The sequence below is a fragment of the Syngnathus acus genome, chromosome 2 (genome assembly GCF_901709675.1).
Source record: "Syngnathus acus chromosome 2, fSynAcu1.2, whole genome shotgun sequence".
Taxonomy (NCBI): Eukaryota; Metazoa; Chordata; class Actinopteri; order Syngnathiformes; family Syngnathidae; genus Syngnathus; species Syngnathus acus.
The window spans coordinates 9,137,301-9,164,753 of NC_051088.1; the positions used below are offsets into that span (position 1 = coordinate 9,137,301).

At 41.1% G+C, this 27,453-nt stretch overlaps 1 protein-coding gene across 5 annotated transcripts; it reads right to left on the reverse strand.

The window, feature by feature from the left end:
• Positions 1-1,022: 1,022 nt before the first annotated feature.
• rbbp8l (retinoblastoma binding protein 8-like) lies at positions 1,023-9,471 on the reverse strand. Of its 5 annotated transcripts, XM_037241332.1 has the most exons (16): positions 9,338-9,471; positions 6,815-6,865; positions 6,656-6,745; positions 6,512-6,554; positions 5,695-5,790; positions 5,481-5,593; positions 5,229-5,304; positions 5,004-5,152; positions 4,861-4,910; positions 4,323-4,387; positions 3,504-4,242; positions 3,313-3,415; positions 3,178-3,239; positions 2,535-2,751; positions 2,389-2,458; positions 1,023-2,344 (listed from the first exon to the last, which is right to left on the reverse strand). In XM_037241332.1, the coding sequence occupies exons 3-15, from the start codon at positions 6,714-6,716 to the stop codon at positions 2,400-2,402; spliced, it is 1,833 nt and encodes a 610-aa protein (XP_037097227.1). In that variant the 5' UTR covers positions 6,717-6,745; positions 6,815-6,865; positions 9,338-9,471; the 3' UTR covers positions 1,023-2,344; positions 2,389-2,399. The 5 variants fall into 5 exon arrangements, with proteins under 5 accessions (XP_037097227.1, XP_037097253.1, XP_037097235.1 ...); XM_037241358.1 differs by having other exon boundaries at positions 1,023-2,458; positions 3,178-3,236; positions 3,313-3,412; XM_037241340.1 differs by having other exon boundaries at positions 1,023-2,458; positions 3,313-3,412.
• Between the last annotated feature and the right edge of the window lie 17,982 nt (positions 9,472-27,453).

Sequence of the window (27,453 nt, forward strand, 5' to 3'; positions counted from 1 at the left end):
AAGGTTTGCACTTGCATTTGCACTGGACACATGTGTGTAAAGTATGCTAAGTGACATTTGACATAAATTGGTGTATATATGCATATTATTTATTCATTTGTTTATTATATCTTTCAATCTTGAAATAAACAATTGAATTAAATATTTGTCAGGATTTTTTTTTGTCCAAATGATTCCTTGACAGCTGTCTTTGAGTTCAGTCTGTTGTGGGAGGCGGGGTTGCATGTGGCACAACAGCAGCTCACCAATGGTGCTCAAGAGGAAACCACCAGATTTCAAAACATAATCCTTAATCAGCAGCCAGGATTAGAAATTCCGCTGAAACCTAGCGGGGGGAGGAGGAGGGCGGAGATGTGGGTGAATTGGGGATGAGGACAGAATGTAAATTGGATGAGAGGAATGACGAGGAAGGGGGGAAGCAGTAAAAGGTTAAATGTAAGAGTTTTAAAATTTTGGGAAGATACTAGATGATGAGTCAAGGGATAAAGGATTGTGACCCTGCAGCTGTTCACCACTGCTGATGACCTCATGTTTCCTCAACTGCAATGAGCCTGTTGAGTCAGTGCTGACCTGGGGACTGTTGACTCCAAGTACTATTGTCAACCATTGCCACCACATATAAAGACTTGAAAGGATTAATTAAGGGTATATATTTACTGCCTACTGCCCGATGACTGCTGGGAAAGGCAACAACATTGACCCCAAATAATCCAATGACAGTCACTTTGGACTCAGTTCCTCTGGATAACATTTTTAAGGAACCAAAAGTCCTGATGAGGCTAAGCACAGAGATGATCATCAAAGCTGCTCCACCAGTTGAAAAACTTGATGATCAAAGATCAATACACCGCAAGACTTTGCATAATCTCTTTCCTAAAATGTGAAGTGGGCTGTTGCTTCTGTGTGCCAACTGTAATTCCTACAGTGTACATTATGTTGCATTTCTGGTAACAAAAAAATAGAACAGCAACCTAATAGCAGTCCTAATTGACAATCACGGTAGACAGATCACCAAATGACTGTAAGCTTACAAAATATCTTTAATGATCTGAAATACAATGGCAAAATATTGACTATTTATCCACATAATGGAAAGATGACCAGATCGCATCATGGTTGCTCACAAAAAGGCTACAATGAAGTGGACACAAATACAAAAATAAAGTCCAAAAGTGCAAATGTTATTGATAACAAAATTAATGACTGCTTTTATGGAATCACCTATGACACAGCGAGTATTAACGGAGCATTGCCGAGATGGACAAGCACCACAGTGACTTTGCAGCAGTCTATTATTAAACCAACATTGTAACTGTAGTTTTATCACACGCACCCTTCCGCATGAACAGATGCTGTCACAGCTGTAAGTGGAAACTTAGTAGTTGCAAAATATGTGCATTTTCAAACTGAAAAAGAGGAAGAGGAAGTTGTTTTACTCATTTTTTCCCTTTTGTTGGGCCACTTAAGTATCTAAAGGCAGCAGGAGGGGGACGTTATGGTAAAAATATCCAAGCGGTGACACCACTGCCAGGAAAGTGAAATAATTATAAACATGTTTCATAAACAAGATGACACTATGTACTGAGACTTGGTGAGCGAGTCCGAAAGCACCTGATACATACTACAACTCTAGGGTAGTTGCGACTTAGCCAAATGTGGAAAATAATTATTATTTATCATTACTGTATGACATACACTAAATACTAAGGAAACCTAAAGCAAGATAGTCATCTGTGGGTGAATTAGGAGACTGTATGTGCGATGTACGATAAAGCCCGTTTTCATTTAAGTGTATTTAATAGACAGAGATCAGCTATCACACAACTTCCTGCACTGGTGTGAATTCAATATAATACCTACTTGTGGAATTGACAAGTGAAGAGTGTTCCTTACAGCCTCTTTGCAAGCGTTCACGTCACAATGAAAGTTGCTTTGCCGGTATAGTCTTGCATAAAGTTCATGGCTGGTGTCATTCGTGTTTTCGGGCATTGAGAAAACAAGCCGCAGTAAGTCACATGGGAAGAATTTGTAAGCATCTCCGGACAGCTTGAGACACTTGGGGATTGACATTCTCTGATGTCATAAGCGGTACTGCTCATAGTGATTAGGGGAAGGTTTGCACGGCTTGTGAGGAATGCTTTTAAGAAGCTTTATGCTTGCTTATTTGTTTATTTATTTATTTATTTACTGGACGTTCTGTCTGGCCAAGAGTCCGTCTCAGCATTTACATGTTGGACAGTTTCCACTTGATGAAGTTTTTTATTTTGAAAATAAATTTCAAGACATAAGAGATGGTACTATATGAGTTTTGGAATCCCCAATTCTGAGTAAAATCTTGGGTCATTACTGTATTGAGTCGGTTTTTTTTTCTAATGTGATATTGCTCATGTCCACTCCAGTCAGCTGGAGGCCTCTGGAGCTCTCACTGTGATCTTGACCTTTTTTGCTTTGGCCATGACTGCGAGGAAAATAGAAGAGCATTTAAAAATCTGTATGAATGATAAACTTACTTAAAAATTTTAACTGATGCTTACAGTCTGTGTCTGAGTCTTGGTCCATTTCTGTATCCGCAAATAATTTCTTCCTCTTGTAGCTATGGTGGGTCTCCTGTTCTGATATGTTGTCCTCTTCTTCCTCCTCCTCCTCTTCCTCCGCCTCTTCTTCATCTTGCTTCTCCTCTTCCTCCTCTTCCTCCACCTCCTCCTCCACCTGTTCCTCTGAGCCTCCTGGCTCGACCTTTGGTGGTGGTGACTGTGATGAGGCAGAAGAATTTTACAAAATCGTTACAAAATCTGTTGGTGAACATGTTCCTAGTCAAAACAAGGTAAACAACAAAACAAAGTGCCTTTTGTTGCTGTTGTTTGTGCATTCATTTTCAGTAGGCTACACAATGCAAGAGACACAATGATGGGAGAAAGCTCAGAATTTTGGAATTGTCTCAACTCTGCCATTCATGCTCATGATGACCACACGAACATGCCAGAAGATCGTGCAATGGTTAGGAGTGGACAATCGATCCTTGTCCCCACTCACACATGGCCCTTAATAAGACTTGAAATCCACTACAAAACAAACATGTGCTGGCAAAAATTTAAAAAGTCTTGAGTTCCCTCATATATGTAGCTGGTGCCCCTCAACTTCTTTTCATATAAGAAATGACCCATATCAGCATCTTACCTTGCCATTTGTTGATAGGGAGTCTTGTGTTTGAGTGGAATTTATACTCTCCAGCACCACTACTGTTACGGAAAACAAGACAGAACTGCGTTAGAGACCTTCACATGGATTCTGACACACCTTTTGTCATATTACCTGGCCGTAATGATATTGTGAGGGCAGGGACCTTCTTTCCATTGCTTGGCTCTGTCTTTCCAGTGGCCTCTTTTTTCTGCTCCACATTTTCTTTTACCACCTGCTGGGTAAGACCAATACATGACAGACCAGATGATCTCCACGTGTTCTCTCTTGCACTCTTGTCATCATTCACAGACTGGTGAAGGTACCTCGTGTTTCTTTCGCGTAGCTTCTTCTTGATGTGTGACCATGGGCAAGGATGGCGTCAAAGATTGAGAAGTGGGAGGTGATGCGGGTTGCTCATGAATGGGAATACTCTGCATCAATTCCTTGTCAATTCTCTTGTTTACACCCTCACCCTCTTGTGGGGATAAAAACGGTTCATGTTTCGTTGTTTGGCCGGGTTTCGACTTTCCTCTGTCCGACAGATCTAGAGGACCCTCGCAGAGATCTTGGAAGCCGTCCCCCAAAACTCTTTTGGTGCTGGATGTTTGTATATCCTTCTTCTCCTGAGACTTACCCGGAATCTCTGTGTGCTCAGATTGATTCTTCAACCTAAATACCACAGTTGGTTCATTTATGTGGCCTTGAAAGCCACTATGCTTGTGCCACTGAGACCCATAAACATGATCTTGATTGCTGGAAACGCTGATGTGCTGGCTACTTTGGACCAAGCATGGAAATTGAGGAAGATTTGTTTTGGGATAAGGGTGCCTCACCAGGTTTATGCCTGAAGCGGCCATTGAAGCCCAGGCAGAAGATTCCGGTAGAGCCCAAGGGAAGGCAACAGGGCTGTTTTTGATTGGTTGAGGACGACAGGGGACGGGGGCTTTGATTGTATGTCTGGTTGGATTCACATCAGCATTGAGAGAGGACGAGGACATCCTCAGAGGAAGAGCTTGACAGGAGACTGGGAGTGGCTGTTCCAGGGCTCCCACAATGAGAGATCTAAGGCAAGATATCACCCGTGAGAGGTAGTACGTAATAACTTCTGCTGTGAATCAGTAAGATTGAATTGATATGATTACCTCCTCTCAGTATGTGACACATTGTTTTCTGTATTCCAGGATGGTGAGGCGTAAGTTGGAGTAGCCTGAAGGAAAGATAAAGATAAATAGTTCATTCTTTTTTGCATCCAGTGAGTTTAATTTTATTTGGGGTATTTATTGTATTTCCTGCCGACTTTCTGTAAAGCACAGAGAAAAGCAGAATGCTCTGGTGGTCATTTAAGTTGACCAAATGATCTCTATCTGCTCTGTATAAAATAAGTCAGAAAGAAAAGAAAAGGAAAATAAGCGACATAGGCAACGTGGGAAAATGAGCTGTGATTAGTCTTGTTGTATTGCTGTAGTCTTTCTCAATCCAAATAATCGCCATCATCACACTTGAGGGAATCCCCCCCTTTGCAGGACTAAGAAGGGGATGATCCATTTGATGTGGGGGGGGGGGGGGGGGGATCTACAGCCGCCAAGCCCCCATTTAATAAATGCAAGTAATAACATTTACATAGCATCCGAGAGAGAGATGTGTGTGGAATTATGCAAAGAGTGCAAAAATGAAACTTACGTAGTGGCTCTTGCTTATTCCTTGCAGTTGTCTGAGCTCTTCGCGAGGTTCTGTGAGGTCAAGGAACCAGAAAGAAAAAAGAAGCCAATAATTTACATGAAAAAAAAACCCTTCCCTTACTGCTGTGTCATTTTCAATCTCACCGTCAGCCATTTGGTTTGTGTCTGTTTTCACTGCAACATTGCCATCTATTGGCTGGTCGGAGGTGGCCCTGCCAGTTGTCATGGAGATAGGTCCAGATAAAGGTGAAAGGTCAGGAGAGATGTCAGGTTTGACCTCCACAGGTGTGCGGCTGTATGATGAGGGGCCATTGTTGAATCTGTTGCTCGCACCTTAAATGAGCTCTTTTCTTGTCATGATCTACTTACTTAAGTGCTTCTCTTAGATGATCAATCTCGTCTCGTAGTCTCCTGTTTTCCTTTTTTAGATTATTGTTCTCTCCGGCTATGACACAGAGGGAATGCATGGAAACTGTAGAGGGAACCCTGGAGCCAATACAAGGCTAAATGCTTCCCCATTATACGCATATCTTTTTCACATGACATGAAGGACTCTAGAATTTAAAGACGTTAACAAGTAAAGAAGTTGATGGCATGGTCATCATGAATGAGAAAGACTACCTAGCAGTGTGATGTGCTGGATGGTCTGCATCTGAGACATTTCAAACTCCCGCTGTCTTCTTTTAGCCACCTCTTGAGTGACGGTACATCTGTCACACAGGCCTGCCCTCAGCCTGCATGTTGCACCACACATTGAGAAAATAAAAATAAAATAAAATGTAATCTGCTGCTTGTACACTCACTTTCAAACCTCTTTTCAAAAATGAATAAAAACCTGTTTTCAAGTGTCTTGATGTTTTCAGTGAGTAATCGCTGGTGCTCCTTCATTTGCTGGTTCTTGGTGAACAGCTCCTCCATTCGCTTTGTATCACTGAAAACACACGCAGGCGTACACACTTAATATGTATAGGAAACATTTAAATAATTGAATTAACCGAACATGCATCTTTATGGAATGTAGGAGGAACCACAGAACTGCGAGGCAAGTGTGCCAAACGCTAGATTGCTAATTACTCATGTGTATGCATGACTGAAATGTAAAGAATATACAGTATGCCCAAAGCTTTATCTAGTATAGGTATAATAAAAAAACCATGGACTTATATGGAAATTGTAACCTTTCTTCCTTAACCATCCCTTTATGTTTTCCTTTTCATAGGAACGCGGTTTGATGACTCAATACGCGTTCTGTCTCCCTCTGTTGGTCATTGCTTTAAAATTTCTTGGCTGGGTTGCACCCGTTAGGTGAATTTTGTTGCTCTGTACTTGGGCATGTGAAATGACCATAAATTCAATTTCATTCAATTCTTTAAAAGAATGTACATGCAGCTATTTTATCTAATTCCACTACAATACAATCCGTTCACAACTTGTAAAAAAAAAGGATAAAACAAATCTTTTTTGGACCGTGTACTGAACATGTTCAAACATGAACTACTTTAAGTGTTTTACATGACAAGATGTAACAGGTGGAGTGCACGGCTTAGCCGTTGTGGCCCAACTCATCGACTGCTCATGTTGAATGTCATAAATCTTGGAAACAAGATTTTGTCGACAGATTATTAAAATGTGAGGTTGAAGCCTTCACTCACCAGCCCTTCTTGTTGGACAGTTCTTGCACTTTCATCTGCCAAGCTGAGAAGTGAAGCAGCACAATAACTTGTGTGGTATTTGAAACAATTGTGCATTTTTGTAATCAATAAAACAATCCATTATTATCTGTTATTTCCTCTTACCCTCAAGCTCTCGCTCATGGACCTCCCTGAGTTTAAGAAGCAGCTCGTTGAAGCCCTCCATCGTTCTCACATCAAATTACAAGTGTCAGTCTGCAGGCAGGATTATAATTTTGAAAGGCGTTAGAGATATAAAGCATATAACGACATGTTGGGACTGACCTATAGAGTCATGTGTTTTTCTGCTCAGGCCTCACTATTGTTGATGAAAACCTAGAAGAAAAAAAACAGAAAAACAGAAGCAGGGTGTTATTAAGCCATTATACCTATCAACCCTGCTACTATTCATCCATCCATCTATCCATCTATCCATCTATCCATCTATCCATCTATCCATCCATCCATCCATCTATCCATCCATCCATCCATCCATCCACCCATCCACCCATCCATCCTCAACACAGCTGATCATGTACAAGCATCGGTGTCAAACTCAAGGCCCGGGGCCAGATACGGGCCGCCACTACACACTGAACTGGTCGCCAGCCAATCGCAGGGCACATATAGAGATGAACAACCAGCCACATCCACATGCACACCGTCACTGAGTGGTGAGTGTACCCCTCCACCATCAGTGACTCAATTTCTGCAATACCTCCCTATTGAAAGATGAATGACCTTTTGAGGTACTACAAACCAACACCATTAATAAGCAACAGGATAAGCAGTATAAAATGAAAGGAATTCATCAATTGAATATTTCTTACAATTTCTAACTCTAGCATGTGCTGTAATATTAAATAACAAAACGTTACGCCCAAGGATCTTGCGTGTACTGCACCACATTTTGGCTGTCAAATTCAGTTCTCATATTGACGATTAACAAAACTGGCTGGACCGGTCTTGCCAGACCTCAGGAAGCGAATGTGAACTTTGTGTATCAAGTGCACAAAACTTAACCCGCTCCTGAATGTGCATGTGTCAGGAGAGTGTGTGTGAGGGATCATTTACAGAATGTCTTCATGTGGGAATAAATTAACCAAACTGGCACACCAAAGGCGGGATGGATGGGAGAATATGACAGCATCTGATGCCATTGCTGTGTTTTACACTTGACTTGTAGCTTTCAGTGACATCTAACTCAAGTTGCATAATGGAACACTGTATGGAAGATAGCAGTGCCTGCAGCTGAGGTGCTCGTTGATTTTGCCGACACTCCTTTGATGCCCTTGAACAAGACACCAATGACCGAGTTGCTTGGGGCTTTCTTTTTGGGGAGCCCCCGTCTTGGTCCCTCGTTAATGCGACTTTTGCAAGATCCTAAAGTCATGTTCAATTTAACAAGGTGTTTTGACCTTTGCGAATGCAAGACAATTAGGACTGTGATTACAAAATGTAAGAAGTCAAATGACAGTAAGGGCAAGTGCAACGACTTCTCTATAAAAGTGAAAAAGTTATTTATGTTTGTTTATACTTACTACACAATACAATTTTATTTATATTTATATATATATTTATGTCGTTTTGTTGAAGGCTAGGGAGGATTGTGAATCTTTTTGATGTTTTTTTATATTTATCCTGTTGATTTTATATTATAGTAGGATTCAGAGGTTCAGAGGTCAGCAGAATATAAGTGAAGCCCGGAGGTCCAAGCAAACATGGTGCATCAGCATAAACTGTTTTGCTAGACGAAGCAGCCAACAGAACTGAAGTTAGCCCCAAGTGGAACTGCTTTTAATTCTCGGTGTAAAACAATCAGATAAGCTGAATCAGCATTGCATGACAGCCTTTAGTAGTGGTTTGGGTGAAAGCACGTAACTTGCTTAACAAAATGAAATAAAAGACAGGAAGCTTCTATTTTAAGTTTTAGCTTTCACAGTCATGCTTTGTGTTGAAATATGTGATCAGCTAACTCAGACGCTTTGAATGATCATTTCAGAACCTTATTATTTATACCATTCCCTTATTTTTGACCCCAATTTAATTACAAAATGATTTTGACACCAGCTGGATCATTGTTAGATGAATTAATGTCATTTTTATGAGGTACGTGTAATGCTTCTAATCAGGACAAACAGCCTTTTTCAGACCTGATAAAAAGGGGGAAAACGTATTAAGTACCTGGGATTCAGTAGAGACTCTATAATTTTGTCTCTGGGATTGAATGAGTTTTAATCACATGCTGGCCATAAATGCAAGCTAGTAATATTGGCTTTCATTTAGATAAAAGAGCTTCACACTCCCTCCTCAACAAGTCAGGATATGTCAGGCAAAAGCCCATCTCTGTGGTGCAAGAGAAGACCTGTCTGTCCTTCTGATGACAAACACATACGCAAACACACACACTCCCACACAAACACACATTAACACATACACAGGCAAGCACAAGCAAAAGTACATATCCCATCCTTACCGTGGCTTTTAAAAGTTTTGATATTCTGACCTCATTCACCACTGATGCATGCTGGGGTAGGGGGAATAAAAGCCACAATGTAATATGACTTCCCCTGTTCTGAAATCAGTGACCACCCAGTATCGATAACATTAGAAAAGCACCAATACCAGTGCCGATACTACTTCCCCTGCGCACACACGAGCAGCTAATGAGCATGCATGATGGTGTCTATTGAGGCCATGAACATTTCCTGTCCTCATACCAAGGCAGCAGATATCGCCGCCAATGCTACACACCGGCCGACGCAAAGTGTGACCTTAAAGGCAATACCTCAGCATCCAACAACTCACCTCAGAAAGTGGGGCGACTCTGTCGGCTCCCCCTGTTTTTTCCCCTTACGCTCCAGAGATGGACTGAGTGATACGGACACATAGAGAAAAGTATTGCAAGTGAGATTGTCTTACACCCTCCCATCCTTCATCTCCCCACCCCAGGAAACCGGTCCGAGCAGTTGTTCCCTTGAGGAACACAAACACTGAAGCCTGGGCAAGTTCTCCCTTGATATTCCAGTTCTGCTGAAATCTCATATAACCAGTCAAACCGGTCCCATAAAGCCCTGTGGTGATAGAGGAACAGCACATATTGGGTAACTGACGGAGCTCAATGCACATCCCTATTTTTGTATGATATACTGAATATGTTTGTTGATATTCATTTTAAAAGTCATATTTTATACATTATTCTCCAATACAATAAAATAAGAAAGTAATCTTTTGCATGACAGCACAAATTAGAAGAGACAATGTTCAAAGATTTCGTGATTCCCTAAAAGGTAGTAATGAAGTAATGCTCTCAATATCCTAACGATTGGTGGTACCTGCTCTAAATTTTCCATAGGTGTGAATGGTTGCTTTTAATCTCTTGGTTTCCTAACAGCTAGTTACCCCACTTGTTGCCTAAGGTCAGCCACGTTAGGCCTCTGTGACCCTAACAAACGCTAAAGAATATAATTGGATGGTTTGATTAATTAATAGGTTCCATATTTATTCAGTGAGTGTTCTGTTTTGTTTAATGCAGTTGTAATAAAATGCCAGCAGATGTCAGTGCCGCCAATTGAAACGTTTTCTTGAACAAGTGGCCTTTCTGTGACGAAATTGATCAGGCAATGCTTTCACGTATTGTAATTTTCTCTTTCGTTCACTAGAAGTCCCAATTACCTTGCAAAAATAGATGTCGGGGGCGGAACTGATGAATCCTCAATTTAAAGTTGAAACCTTTTTCTTTTTTTTGGTTGGTAATCTGGTTTGGAGGTGGGGGTGGTTCCTAGCAGCGAGTTTGGCGTGTGCAGAGTGACGCCAGGATGAAAGGTCAACACTGTAATTGATCACCAAGTTGTAATTCTTCCCATCTCCCAACCTAGGAAAGAGGATTTCATTGAAAAACACTTTAGAACATACAAAGGGCAAGATCAGCATGCAGATTTTCAGCAATAGACTGCTGAGACATTCTCATGGGACAGTCTTCGCTTTTAATTTGCCCTCCAGGTACTCATTAGATGATGTGAAAAATTGCAGCCGGTGAAACGCAATGAAAACTAAAGGAGCATGAGTAAACATAACGCTACAAGTACACAATCCTATCAGTACTACACATGTGTGTTTTACAGGGCGAGCCTGTCTCAAGAGCTGTGGTGGCATACTGTGACACAGACTGGGCTGTGAGAGTGTCATTGTGCAACATGTATTGTGCATGATTGCAAGTGTGTGATAATTATTGCCAATTTAAATATCTGAGCTGGTACACGTTGCAGAATTTGGTCCAGTAATGACAAGTTTATTTTATTTGTTTTTACTGGTTTGTATAGTGTTTAAACAGGAAGAGGATACAGTACATATTGGAATTTTATCATCACTTTGAATGACAGATTTGACTCTTGAGCTCTTAACTGCCTCCTAGTGGTAGTGTACACACCACAATAAAAATTAGTTACAAGAGTTACACTTTCACATTATGCTTTTGTCATTAACAATTTTCTATTTTACTTTTAGCAGTGGACAAGTTGACACTTTCTCAATTATTTCTTATGGGAAGATTTGTCTCCTAAAATGAATGTCAAAGATCGAGTGACATCTTGGAAAGTATTCTGTTTGACCTCAGAGGTTGTCATTTAGTTATGTGTACTGAACATAGTTTTCCATTATTTCAAAGCATTATTCAAAATAATTAACCCAAGTAAAATGTTCTAAATTTGCACGTTAGCAGGCTCCATTGTACTTGGATACGAATTGTTATCAGGTTGTGAAAGTCTAACCAATGTACTTTACATACCAGAACATAAACTTCGGGTCTTAAGTCTGGTGCACGATTTAGATGACAGTTCATTTCATAAACCATGTAGAAAAAGAGATGTAAAGATCATTAAGAGCAATGGCCTCACACAAATGTTCTCTAAGTTACAACACACGTGGGCTAAAGGAATTTGAACTTGTCCACTTGTTATGATGTTCATGCAGCCTCTCTTTGTCCCCCTCCTCTCCTGAGCCTCTTATTTATGATCATTACCTTGACCTGCTCCAGCCCGCACATGCTTGTAAATCACCAGCGTCTTTCCCTCTCGCTCACATGCTTACATAAGCAACATTTAACACATCTATTGGGCAGGCTGCACGCCTGAGTGAGGGCTGTCATCCGAAAGAAATTATCATTTGGTTTGCTCAGTCTATGAAAGAACATTTTACTCACCTCTAAGAGTAATACTTGAGAGAGTATTTCCTGTTGTCTGAAACATTACCTGGCTGATGATGACTTTCCCACAGACGGATACAGTGCAAATCTACTTTCAGATTAACTAATAAAATATTTTTATGTAGAAATATTGGTTGATCTTGGATGGGCAGTAGAGTACACCCTAGAATGACTCCCATTTAAATCATAGAGCCATTCACACGTGCATTCAAATGTTGACACAAAGCACCATAAAATGCATAAGGTAGGTGTTGTAGAGACAAGTTGAAAGCAGATAAGTGTGAAGCTTGCTCAGAATTTATATATTGAACCTGCATCCTGGTACAATAGCAGCCTTGTTTGCCCCCCCCAGGTATTAAAGCTTAAATCACTGAGGTGCTCATTCAGAATGGCTGCATCATATATCACACAAAAAGGTGGAAGGAGGATAATTGCATAAGGGCACACCAAAAATCCACCACTCAAAACTGACTTACTATAATAAGAACTAATATCTGCTAGCCTACATGTACATGTTTGTGTATAATTCTAACCTTTATAGGGAAAGGTGATACAATGGCGATTGCATGGCAGGCAATGACACACATACACACAGCAGTACTGTAGATAAGGCATCAAAGAGTCAAGCAGATTTACAAGACACCATGGAGGGCCTTTAAAAATTACTGCTGCGTAAATGTTTATGCAGCTCTAAGCATGTCAGGCACTAAGGGGAGGAGAGCATGGTTGTGCTGTGAACAACCAGACACTTTGCAAATTAACAGCCTGGAATCAGACGTTTGCATTTCTGCTCAGGAGGAATGATCACGGCTTTAAATCTCTTCTGCTTAGAGAGGTTCTGGAGGATTTGACACGAGTATCCTATGGAGGGTTCCGAGAAGTGGCAAGCAATAATGGAGCCATTACCGAAAAAAGTACTTCTATGGCAAAAGCAGCACGTGCGATTCCACTGTTACTATAACACAGCACTACGTCTCGAGTATGTGTACATCTAATGACACCTTACACATTAAGACCCGACAGCTACGGCGCAAATCAACGAAATACATCTTCCTTGAGTGTAAATGACCCACTACCCCCCAACCAGCTTAGGTTCCAGTCGGAGGCCTCATCATATAGAGCAGGGGTGTCAAACTCATTTTTTCCACGGGCAGCATTGTAGTCATAGCTTCTTTCGGAGGGCCATTATGACTGTCAACCCAAATAAATGTACGAGCACCTCATATTATATACAGTAAAAGCTACAAAACAAACTGACAAGTAACTCGTTTTCAAATCAGACGAGTAAAAACTGGTCAAATATTAAAAAAAAGATATTATTAAAAGTGAAGACAATTTGCAATTCTAGTAATGAATCGCGGGCCACATAAAATGATGTGACGGGCCGTATCTGGCCTCCGGGCCTTGAGTTTGACACCTGTGATATAGAGGTACAAATACTGAAAGGTCCTTTAAGCTTAATGATCAATCTCTAGTATACATTAGATACTGGCAATTCATATGCATTTTTCTTTCTTTTTTTGGATGGTCTGCACGCCTCCAATATAACATATTTTGTCAGTCTGTGCTGTATCACTTAGCATGTGTTGAGATATTACAACGGTGTCCAGCTCACATTACCATATATATATATATATATATATATATATGTATATATACGTATATATATATATATATATATATATATATATATATATATATATATATATATATATATATATATATATATACAGTATATATAATCATTTACCTAAAGACACAATGGCAGGTATATTTAGATCTGAGGGTATGTAATCTAATGTTGTTCCCCCTTACACTTTCCTGATCCACTGAGACGTCAGGATTGGCAAGTGAGGCAGTGCCACCCCCTGCTGTGCCTTCCCCTGCTAGTCAAGAGTAAAAAAAAAAGAAAAATAGAAATTAGGATTACAGTTATATGCCTCCAGTTACCACGCACACACTAATTGCTGACCCAGGCAGTTGGCGCGAGCATTCACACACAGCAGGGCACTCACACAAGAGACATTGTTGCTTGTCATTTTATCGTCAATAAAAATGTTTTATATTGCACATGCTGACATTCAACAGTGTGTCTAATATATTGTATTTAATGAATGCATGTTATATATTTACTCACTCTTACAGCCAGATAAGCCACGCCAAAGTGCACACTGGAGTCAAGAAAGTGCATTGCCAGCATGTGCCACTGGTGCAATGCGAAGATGAGGCCCATAAAGCCTCGTGTAGATGTGTAGAGCGAGCCGCCATCTTGAATTGAGAGTCCACTCCCCTAGCTTCCATTTTCCTGTATTGAGGTCAGTAAAACAAAGAACAACAATTGACTTTACCTTGTATCGTATCCTTATTCATCCTTATAAGCTTTGCATATTTAAAAATTAATTGTGACCTCATTCTAAACATAGAATGAAGTACAAGTTAATATTCTATTTCGGAGTTCATATTTTTGTATCTGTAAGTTGCTGGTAGTGAAGGGATACACACGCCTGACTGGTGTGCAGGTAGCGTGGGATCGATCCTGCTTTGTGGCAGTGTACTTGCGGCTGTGGCTGTGTGCCCTACGACTGACTGGCTGGCGACCAGTTGGAGGTGTAGCCTCCCTTGTGCCCAATGTCAGCTGGAATAGGCTCCAGCACTCCCCACGACACTGAACAGGATAAGCAATGTTGAAGATGGATAGATGGATGGATTTTTTTCTCTGACTCCAGAGTAGTGCCTCACCAGTCATAAATCTCACAGTGCGTGTTGAGGTGTAGTGACTCTAAAAGGGGAAGAAAGTCAACTTCACTCCAGTTTTTGTGTGCTCAGCTGAATGTGAGCATTGTAGATTTATAGATGGACAATGCTGATTTGAAGATTCCCACATCCAGCTCAGTTAAACCCCGACTGGTGATAATATCAAACACATTTGCCATCTGCGACTATCACGCATTCTCACTAGGAGAAGCAATGCCGTACATTTAAACCTGGTCAGATAGTTTTATAATCCTGCACTGAACATGGCATCAAAGAACCCGACACTGTAGCACGGTAGGAAAATTGCCTCCATAGGGCTATTGCAATCTTTGGGGATGATATCAGAGGACCAAAATCCCAACGGCAGCAAGCAAGCTGCATAATTTTTAGTGCAAACAAAATGCTAGTGAGAACGTTCCTTTCATTGCATTACCTCTGGTAAAGTCCAAATTATTCAGCCGTTATCAGCCTTGGCCGATTCCTGTCACTTTTCGAGGCATGCATGCACATAGTCCAGACACGCAGTCACCTTTTCAATTGATTTGTTTGTTTATCAGCAGTTTACAATCATGAAAAAATTGCAGACGTTGTTGTGCGACTCTTGCTGGCTTCCTGCCTATACCGGCCTGTTTCCTGTGTGCTTCCGCCACCAGGACGTCTGTGGACTTCCTGCTTCGGATTACAGTAATGTGCGACTGCTGATAAAAGCAATGTGGCACTCTAATGCGTCACTCTATTGCTGTTTTTTTAGTTTTTTTTTTTTTCTACTCGTGCGTCACCGTATGAGGTTTTTTTTTGTTTTGCACCCTTTCAGTGAGAACATCATGTGAAATGGATGACTAGTGAGCGTATCCAATGTCTGCATCCATCTTCATTCCACGTAATAGAGATGGACAGATGGCCTCTGAGAGATGGCATACGTAACTCCACAACACATGCGGCTTTCCAGCAGACCAGACTGATGGACTGAAGACAGGCTGAGAGAGGTGGCTAACAAATGGCTCTCTGATGGTCAATATTAGGCACTTCTTATGAAGTTCCCTGCACCCCCATCAGGGTCTACTCTGCGTGGAAAGACAGATTGGCTGGCCTTAGATGGGGTGAATGTGCTCAAGTCAAGGGAGGGGAGAAACCCTGATTTAAACACTGAAACATTTCTAGGCCATGGCCTTCGGGTGACATAGTATTGACATTAGTTATTACCTAAGGCAAAAATGTTGTATTAAAAGTCACCTTTGTTTGTTGAACTTCTGGTCTTTCTCTTGTCATAATGATTGTTGTAAAATATAATAACATCACCCAAAAGATGCTACAGTGGAGACATGACAGGCTGGCGCCTGCGCTCTTGTCTTAAAAGGGCCTAACTTCATTTTCATGTGAGCGGAAGTCGAGTCTACTGCGTTACAGCCCGCCCTCTTTGGGGGGGGCACAGAGTTGCCTCACTCCTGAATCGTTTGACAATTTGGTAACAGAAAGTAGTCTGTTGTCAGCGTAATGGCTGCATCGTCATTTCCGTGCTGGTGTAATGGTCTTGTTCAGCGTGTTTGTGAATTTAGGCAACACGCTGCATCTGGAAAATCGGTTACGAAAAGTAGACTATGTTTTAGACTCGGTCTAACCTCTGGCACAGATAGTGTAACATAATTTTATCGTCTTTGAGCGAGGCACAGGCGCACATATTCGTGGACGTCATGGTATTTCATTCACTAATGTGACAATCCCTCCGAGACATATTAGAAAAAAATTCATTGAATGAATTATAATAATTTTCATCGGACTGAACTAAATTCATCCCACAAAGGCGCAAATGGTTCCTTATGAACAATTGATATATGAAAATAAATCCCTGGTTGTAGGCTTAAATATACACAAAAAGTAACATCATGGTGTAGAATTTGCACATTGTGGTCCACTCACTTATTTTAGGAACCCGCTCATCCTATTTCGGCCTCATTGACTTTCTTTAAAGCCATTTGTCCTGAGAGCAACCAATGAGCAATGATGTCTAAGCTAAACCAATCAAACGGCATGAGAGAGTGACACAGGGAGAGATTCTGGGAATTTCAGGCCTGTTTAGAGTCTCCTGCCGCTCTGACAGAAAGCAGAACCCCCGATGGGAGGAAAAAAAGCAATTAGGCAATTACAGCACAGAGTCCTATAAGAATCCCACATCACCCTATTTTCATAGACTCTCTGTGGGCCGATAACGGACAGCCACCGCAATAGTTGCGGTCCAGCTGACAAATGAGCACTGTAAGGACTTGAGGATGGAAAGTGACTAGCAATCGCAAGAAAAGCAGGATTTAAGAGGCTGCAAGAAAGGCAGGAAGCCAATGGGAAGAGGGAGAAAGCTATAGAATCAATGAAAGGCTCAATGAAATGCACACATTTTACTTTGAAAGACAATTTCCAGCAATTTCACTGCACTTGTGCTAACACTGTGCAAATGCACAACAATCAAAACAAGTTCCTTCTTTTCGGAGTGAGCAATACAAATAAGATTCAGACAAATTCAGGTGTCGAGTGTTTACATAAGCGTACAATTTTGAGCTGTCCATAATTACAATTGTTTCAATTTAGCACAAAAAGATGGTGTTCCTCCCATTCAGTTCAGTTGGTGGACTGCCACAATTGGTACCCCAGCTTGAGTGGTACCTTTCTAGATTGTATTCCACAATAATGTAAATAAACTTTCAAAAAATACAGTTTATGGACTAAAGGGGTACTTTTTAATCGGCTCACAGTTGTAGTCACATGTTCCTGCGGAATGATGCTGAATCAAAGAATCAGTAAGGCAGGAGATACACTGCGCAGAATCCATTTTTCTATTTAGTAGGGAGCAAACTTGGGTGGTCCACAAGCAGTTCCTTCTTTCCTATTATTTCTCCTTTCTTCTGTATTATTTCCTCCCTTCACTCCCACATGTCTATCCAGCTAGTGCATTGTCAAGCATGTCTATGCAAACATTTTGGTGCAACAGCACAACTCAGATAGAAGCCATAAACACCTTCCTTCCAAATTCCTTCATTCAAGTTCTTTGGTCCTCTCCTCCGCATCCCATCATTTGACTGTGTTTCAAAGGCAAACTTTCTCCCTCTTTACTGAGAAATATGAGGTCCGCAAAGAACATCTCCAATGTAATAAACAATTGTCAAGCAAGAGGGAAAGCAGAGCAAGAGCATTGGCCACTTTAAAAGCACATCAAAGGCTCGAAGCGAGACACACACACACACACACACACACACACACACACACACACGCATGCACACACACACGCACACACACACACACACACACACACACACACACACACACACACAGACACACACATGCAAAATTGTGTGCAAAAATAACTTCAAAGCCTTTGTAGGAAAATGATAATAGTTTATGTTTTACTTTGTCGCATTTTAATGTGATACCACTGCAAAGCCACAGACATGCAACCCCGTTACACGGCATAAAGTACATTTGCACATGTTGTATTAGACCTTATACTATGGACCACAGTTATTCCATGGAGATATTCCAGGAGCTTTGAACAGGTGGAATCTTATTTGGCTATTAAAACTGATGACTGTGTGGTAATTCGGTGTCAAGGGTCAGGGTGTTCCAGAAGGTTGTGGCGTGGGTGATGTCGCTGAGATGGTTGGTGTGAGGAGAACAGAGGCAGCGAGTGGGTGTGTGGCAATGGAGGCGATCAGTTAGGAGTCAGGTATGAGTATATTGTGGGTACTAAAGAAATGACTGTATGCTAACTTTGGCCTATTTACACGGTGATTGTACCTGTGTTCATCAACGTTCATTAAAAAAACTAAAATCTAATATTTTGTATGGTATCTTAAAATTGCTATGATATCATTTGATGACATATAGCGCTTGTAGCCTCTTAATCTATTTCCCATCTTGTTTGTGACCATGAGCAACAGCCATCTTCCATAGCAGGTGGATGTCCCATCAAGGAACTCTCCCCTCACACTCCCGCTGGTGAATTCAACCCAACCCACATGATTCCTCCCTGTTGGGGGTTGCCAAGCTGGCTGAGGAGGAGGGATCCATCCCTCTGTAGGGCCAGCGGAGAGCAGGGAGATAAGTAGACTTCACAGCCTGTGACGTAAATCACATCAAGACATGACAGTGGGACACTGAGCAGGACCACTGATAAACCTCGGCAGGGAGGCGGACAGAGTGTGAGCACTGTTGAGGACAGAAGGAGGAGGAGAGTTGCCCTCTCGGGTTATTATTATTACTCCCAACAAACTTGGAGAGGTGCTCAGTGAGTGGGTGGCATTGTTCAGTCTCTTACACTCCACACGCCTAAATCACTAAAGTCTGATGATGTCACCTGTAAAGCGATAATATGGTTGGATGTCTAAAGAGGGGATTGAAGTACTCTGTTATGATCGCAATAGTTTCATTATTTGGGACCACACTAGATAACGTAACTAAATGTTAAACAATTAAGCCCTGCCCTTTATTTTTAAATGATTTATTTTAAGTATTAAACACTTGTCAAACAATTTGAATAATGAACATTACAATGAGAATAAATCACATTTTGTTTCCACCTATCAGTACAGTATTTTTTGTGTCTACAATGTGCAATACTACAAGTGCACATGTAAATGGTTGTAATTGCTAGAGGACTATTAATAAAAGAAATCTAACCAAACCCGGAGAAAATGTCAAAAGAAAGTTGGGGGATTTACAGATATAGTTTAAAAAAATAATTTACCAAATTCAAAAAAGGAATCATTAGAAAGTCATCGTAATGGGTTAGTAAAATTATGGTATTTTTTTTATTAATTTCAATTGTATTCAAAGAAAAATTTATAGGACTGGTATATATTGTAAAATACAGAATGAAAGAAGATATTCAGATTCTATTCCCTGAAATTTTCACTTCATTATCAAGATTCTAGGGATGTATTTCTGTTGTTTTTCTTTGTCTTTTCACTGGCCTATGGTACAGTTTTATAACCTCTGACTTCCCATTGAGTGCAGATACAAGCCTCACCCTGTTGGTACATTATCAATGAAGTTGGTACCCAAACTTGAGGTTGCCAAAAAAGTGGCATACTTTGCATCAGTTATATTTGTAGACTTTGAAAATGTTCACATTGTAGACACGAAAAAAAAATTGTACTCTAGTGAACTAATTTGGACTGGTAGGTGGAAACGAAATGTGACTTATTCTCCTTGTAATGTTACCCCATTGGCTCATTCTCTTTGTGTGTTTTCACACTGGGATTCTTCATGCCTGTCTTATTGTCCATTGGTCCTGTAAGACAAAGGGTTAAGTAAATGTTTGGGAAAGATAAGACCACTCAGCCTGACAGGCAGCAGACCCCACAGCGAAGGGGGACCAAGTTTCTTCCCCCCACCCGCCAACACACACACTCACACACTGGTCACATAGACAGTTTGCGTTCTACCCAGCACACTGCTCATCCTTCATCCCAAATGGACATAGATCAGTCATCATGGTGGCAAGTAATTAAATTACCTAGGTGGGTGATGGAAAGTTCCTGGTTTGGATGTATTTGCCGTTTATGAACAGGAGTTTGGCAATTATGTCCAAACGTTTAGGAAATAATCAGTTCCAATGTCAATCTGACCACTGTTCAACCTTTATCAATCCACATTTTAACTGTCACATCAGTAATTTTTTTCTGACATTTTGGTTAAATTCTGACGAGTATTTACATGCTGGTTGTTTGTTTAAATGCTCCAGCACAAAGTGTGAGTATTAAACTATATTTATTATCTCAACAATAATGAACACAACAATAATCCGCTTTGTGTTTAGTCAGAATACGACTTTATGCAGGTAAAACTGTCAGGCTGTTACATCATCATTTTTAATCCATGTCAGTCTTGCTAAATATACACTAAAAGGTGGTAGCAACATTTTTTGTTTACGGTGATCTCAATGGTCTCAACTCACCTATCCTGGTATGCCATGCGGCTCCAATTAGGCCATTTTGCTTAATTGCTGTCTCTTGTTCTGGATGAGCTGACTGGAAGTATTTATTTCTTCTTTACATTTGGCTGCTGTAAAGACCCTTATCTGTATGTTGAGATGCCGTATGGAAGGAATGCAGGCACTAAGCTTTGTTTCTGCGTCAGCTTAGTCATACTGGGATGCAAAGATTCAGAACGGTAATCCAGAGCGTAATGGTGCCAAAGGTCTGTAAATGTACCTGATGCTATGCATACAGTATATTTTGGAGTTATGTCCTATAATATATAAATCCTGATCATTTAAGTGTAGAATAAAGTCCGTCAAGTTAAACATAGCATAAATGTTTCTCTATAAATCAACAAGATCCAACCATGCCGCTACCAGTGATTTTTTGTCCAGAGCTGGAAAAGCTTCAAATAAAAATACAAGACCAACTACTGTCTTATACACTATTGACAGGACACTTCTGAAACAATCCCCATTAAAGTCTAAAGCTACATAGAGCAACATAAATATTCTGCCGACTAAATTCCAACTCATTTTTTAACTACAATTTTTTAACTACTGAATTATTTTACTCTATAGTTTATAAAGGCTATTAACAGTATCACATTACTGTTCATCTTTTTCCCTGGAGTGTGGAGTATAACATGCTAGCTATAATAGCACCTTAACGGATTGGATCCAGGAACATTCCTCAGGTTCTTAAATCAACATGTCCTCACCGCTGCAGAGATGTTTTTGTCCTAAAAGCCCACTGATGCATTCTCATAAGCTCTTGAAATGCAAGATGGAGAAAAAGGAGTAAATTAGTCAAGACAAAAAGTTCCCACGCTATGCTATCAACCCCAGCATGACTCATGAATATATATCGCTCCACCCGGAAAAAAAAAAGGGAAAGTATCCCATCAGCTCTACTTGGCTAAGTCCACTGCAGCCAGTCAGTCTTTGGTCTGCACATTCCTCCCCTCAGAAAAACTACTGAAACAAATAGGGTGCATCTCAGCGCAGGAAACATTGGGGAGGCTGTGCAGAGGGTTATCCAGAGTGCACATCCAGAAGCTGAGACAGAAACAGATGACGGTAAGAAACAAGAGGCAGAGAAATGAGGGAGACGGATGGAGATGACTGCCAAAGGCCAGCAAGAAGTAAATGGATGAACGTTGAGGGAATGAGCAGAGATGGAGGGAAGGCACAAAGCGTAGACTTGCATATCCAACAGAAGAGGAGCAACTTGAGAGGACAACATCAGCCATCCATTCTTTATACCGCTTACATAACTGTTTTATGTAAACCTGTACAACAAACAATCGTGTGGCGATTAAGGAGATACCTTCCTATACCAAAGCCATAGAAATGTTGTTTATATTTGATGAGAGCCATCCTCATCCGCTAGAGAAGGAACTACAGAAGAGAAGAGGGCTGGCGAGGAACTGATGTGGGAGATAATGAGTCTTTACGACGGCCGTAATGATGATTATTTAGCGATGACTGGAGCGCCGTCAGAAGATCAAACGATACTCGTCGGGTAGCTCAGAGCCCCCAACCGCACTCCACTGATGTATCTTCAAAGCTTTAGTGCATCACTGAATGCACACCAGGCAGCAAAACAAAAATTCTAGCTGCAGTTGTACACATGCAGACTGTTGTGAAGCATGAAATTAGAAACGGAATTAGATTTTAATACTTGAGATAATTGTGATGAATCACCTATGTTACCTGTTCATCCAGTCGGCAGGGGCGAGTTTAATCCAACAAAATATGACTGACGCTGGCTTCCTTCCTGGGGGAATAATGACGTTTCGTAACTCAGTATTCTTGCTTGCCTCTTCCACTAACACTTCCTCTATCACTTCAAATTTCATTTTGAACTGGAGCAGCTCCCCCAAATCTTCCTTGGTAAAAATCATGAGGGTTACACTTGAAGCGCACAACCCATTATTAAAGACTGCGGTCTACCACAACTTTTAAACCTGTTGTTGCTGTCTAGTGACCACACAATTTAATGGCTGCTATCTGGGATCTTAGTAAATCAGTAATTTGAACATTAATAAATGGGACCCTTTAGTTTCATAATTAAAGCAAAGACTGAGCATGATATTTAGTTAACATTAACAGCTTTTAATATTCACTTAAACCATTGCTTGGAGAGGCAATGAACACAGTACTTGATGATGGCCTCAGAAAAGACTATTTCTATTTATCTGGAGAGAAAACGGGCATTCTCAACTAGATTGTGCTGACTTCAAAACTATTTTAATGTGTTTCTTTAAGTGTTGTTTTTAAGTGTGTTTGAGTATTTGTTCAAAACGCCAAAATACCACCAGACCCTTGGAGCCGGTCATCAACACCACACTGACACCTAACTGAGCTGGTGCTCTGAGAACTGTGTGACTAAAGGCTAGTACCTGGCACACATCACTCTACACCTGCCCCCACACTCTATATCCACATCCACACACTACAGAGCAGTGGTTCTTAACCTGGGTTCGATCGAAGGTTCGGTGAGTCGGGCTCAGGGGTTCGGTAGAGCCTCCACTACGGAGGGCCAAACACACCTCATTTAGCGTGTAAATTTGCGATGACGTATATCTGAACTGGTCTCGCAAAGGCATCAGCAGAAGTCACACTTATTCGCAGGTATGTCATTTGTTGTGAGTTCATTTATTGTGTTGGTTTTGTTCTTTGAACAAGGTGATGTTCATGCACGGCTCATTTTGTGCACTAGTAAAAAACATCTATGTCTTGAATTTGAAAAATAGAATTGTATTTTTCACGAAAGAGGGGTTGGGTGAAAGCGCATATGAAACTGGTGGGGTTCGGTACCTCCAACAAGGTTAAGAACCACTGCTCTAGAGACTAATGGAGCCATCTTGCCTTCATACCTATCGGAAGTGAAAAATGAAAACTTTACAGGTATAACATCTACACTTCTGGAAAGACAACGTGTTGGAGTGGGCCTGTGTGAGAATTTTTGCAATTCATCCAGAAAGGGTTAACTAACTGATAAACCCAAGACAGGGCGTGCAATCTCTGTTCCAGTTCATTCCAAAACCGAGGTTATGGTTCTTTCACACCAAACATATCCGAAGCTGCGAGTGCTACTGTGTTCAAGCGCGCCATGGAAAATTGTCAACCCTTCCACTCTTGCACAGTCACAACTTAAGATACCTGTACCTCAAAGGACTCTGAGAAGATTTGGAAAAGAGCCTTGGAAAATTATAATCTGACACTTACTCACATTATCGTAAGGTCCAGACTAGGATCAGACAGTTCTAAAACAGATGAGAAGACCACTATACACTAAAAAATCGAGCTGAATTTTTCATTGATGTCATACATGCAGGCAATGCTATTCAAAGGAATAGAGGTTGAAGGAATATAGAGAGTTGCGCTCGACTGTATTGTGAGGATATCATTGACTTCTTTTCGTTACAGTACAGTAATCGTATGGTTATTTTAAGTCTTACCCAAAGTGAGTGACACTAACCAAGATTTTTATTGATAGCAAACTTATTTTTTCCCAACTGTGCTTTCATTTATTGCTCCTTCCCTGCTCACAAATCTCATCAGCTCTTCTTTTGACCCATTCCACACCTCCTTCCCCCACTCTGTAAAATCAACTAGTTCTCCTCTCTCCTTGGCCCTTCATCCTTCATGTGAGGGTGATGGAGAGAGAGGAGGAAGAGGAGGAGGAGCGCCTGTGGGGGTTGAGTAAGCCTGGACTTGACCCCTGCTTTCTGGGCTCCGAGTAGTCTCCTCGAAACCCGGGCCAATGACTGATGGAGAGACAACCAGGCACGACACACACGTGCACACGTGCACACACGCACACACACACACACACACACACACACACACACACACACACACACACACACACACACACACACACACACACACACACACACACACACACACACACACACACACACACACACACACACACACGCACACACACACACACACACATGATTTTTTTGGTGCAGGCAGGAGGCGGGAAACTATGGCATTGAGGTCCATTTGGGGCCAATAAATCCAACACTGCATTCGTGTGCTAGATAGTGAAATATGGCTATTTTTAGAAACATAGCCAGGCATGTAAGTTACATGGCTCAACATAAATGAGTGTTTGCCCAGTTTACTTTCATAATTGATACTTTCTCCTCATTAAAATTCTCAAAATGTTTGTGCGCACAGAGAAATGAATGCAAATGATAATAATAATAATAATAATAATAATATGGTTTGGCATGCATATGTTTTTCTCACCCACTTAAGAAAGAAAAATAGTTTTAAAAGTTGATTTGGCCCTACGACTTGCTATTGAGAAAGATTTGCACTGCTTTCTGTGTGTACTGTGTGTGCATGCATGCGTGTGTGAGTGTGCTTAGAATCTAAAGGAAGGACATGAATCTTGCTCATAGGCACTTTCACCTCACCTCCCTCAAGGCTGACACTGTCAATATTACTTGAGGTGTCTCGGAGGGAATAAGGAGGAAAGGTGTGAGGTAGATATTTGTGAGGGGTGATTCATCTCCTGCACTCAGCAGAGTGCAGACCTCTGCCAAGGACAAACATCCGCTTTCACCATGCATTCTCTATAAATTGGTGCATTGGAGGGGGCACCATTTATTCATTGAAAGTTTGAAATTACTCATTCACACTGTGCAGTAATGTAATCAAATGTGTATTGAATTCCAAATTTCATGAATTTCAAAGTGCAAATAATTACATATTTTTAGATGCTGAGTGAAACCGCTTTTTGGGGGCGCAATTTCTCAATTGGTCCCTGCACTCAAGGCCTGAGTTTACATCCCTCCCTTCCCTTCTAACTTTTTTCTTCCTCAAGGAAACAATCAAACTCACGGGCACGGAAGTCATCGTTCACGAGTGTCACCGAGCAATCCGTCATCCTGCTGTTTCCAGCTCTTATTTTAGGTCTCCCAGTCATTTATAATACGTCTGTGAATAGCAGTCTGACTCCAGAGCTAATTATATCAAGGGATTTTTGATTCATGGTCTTTGCATAGAGAACATAAAAACAGCTGCATGTTCCAAGCTCAGCAAATAGTGGAAGTCATCAAGCACATTGGCTAGCATGTTAGCTCTCTGCTGTATTGCTGCTGTCCAGGTTGAGTATTGTTGACTCAGCCTGATAAAAGAGTGAAGGATAACATGGGTTCACTGTGGCCTTAAAACAACCTTTTAAAGGGGCTTGACTGGGCTGGGCTTTGGGTTACAAGCTGTCCCAAGCTGTGTTTCTCTCTATTCGGTTGTGCATTCAGTGAGGTTGTTGTTATTGTTTTTGTTTTACTCCAGCAAAAGGAAGTCAACCAACGGATCACTTAGGAGGTGAGTAAGGAGAATCATTCAGGGGGACATGTTTAAAACAACAGTTCATGACCCCAAAACCATAGGTCACCGGAGTTTCCGTAAAGACCAAAAGATGAGCTCTCTTGTTAAAGTTAACTCACGCATAAGCCTAAACATTTTGATGTTTATTTGTTGCAACAGAATTAAGTTAGATGAACAGCAGCACAATTTTGATTGGTGTCATTTTCTATTGTTAGGTGATGTCAACAAGGTACAGGATGCACTTTGGTTTATAGTTGTTGACAACCTTTGCCCTGATTGATTAGTGACCTTTGAGGATGCTTTAGCCTGTGCACAATAGTAGTTGCAAGCAAACAATAAATGAATATACCAATGTATGACATTCGGTTTTGAAAGCTAAATTCACAGTTGGATCACAATCTCATGTTGAGTACAGCAAAAAGGAAATGTAGCAAATACTCAGGCACAGTACGTGTGGTCTGTTCAAGGATGACCTATGTGTTTGGGCTTAGTATTAACAGCACACACTGAGATGCAGTTAGTCACTTGGGCCTTGACACCTGCTCAACCCCCGGCCTTGCTTTCAGGTCCAAATTCAGTTCAGGGTTTATTTGTCTGAAGAAATGAACCAAAGGCAGTGCTGTGTTTGTGGAGTTCACCAAATAAGTGGGAATGCCTAACGCTTGAGAGTATTCATATATGGAAATGCATAGAATTATAAATGTACACATAATGTATAGTGACTTGAATGGCTACTCTTGAGTTTAATGTTGATGTTGTAAAAAGACATGTCACCAGGAAAAGGATAAAAATAAAATAACTCAAGCGATACACCTGCAATCTTTCTAGAGACTCTTCAAAACACACTTTTACATATGTGTGTCTCCAAAGGCTTCAAGTAACTTTGCTGAGCTCATGAGATGAAGAATACGGCTTTAAAGAATTGTTGTCGTTTTAGTCTAGTGTACATTGCAATTTCAATTGCTGGAATGGTGACTGCAGCACATTACTTGCAGTGGCTTTTTCCCACTGAACAATATGCTTAGCTCGGTTGAGCTCCCCTTACAGTAAGGAGCCAAATTGGATTTGAGAGGAAATTGACGATCGCAGCAAAGTGGAGATTGTAGCGTACTATATGCAGCATCCAGAGCTACGTTGAATTTTGTCATTTTTAGCTGTATCTCAAACGTTACAATTATGAGACAATGACAACCAATGACCATTAATTGAAAATGCACAAAAAAATATTTGGTGGAGCAGCCTAGTCACCTCTCATGATACAAGCATCAATATTGACAAAGCGCCAAAGATGATTCTGAGAACTATACGGGGATACGTGATGCAACATACGCCATTTAATTGAATAGGCTCCTTAACCCCTCATTTGGAGCATGCCCTTTGTTACCCTTTGCCTGAAAAACAGTTGCTCATGCTGCACGTGATGAAGGCCTTCCCCAGGAATCGCGAGGATGTAACATCTCACCCGGCGCCATAAAGCAGGGCGGTGTTGTTGGCGCAGTGGTGCCTCCATGTCGCCATGGTGGCAGTAAAGCAGCCTTGTTGCTGACTGCCACGCATTCTCCTCCTCAGCATGGATTAGCGCCATAAAGCACAGTTGGAACATAACCTTTGGACACCCACTTGGTACACACACACACACACACACAC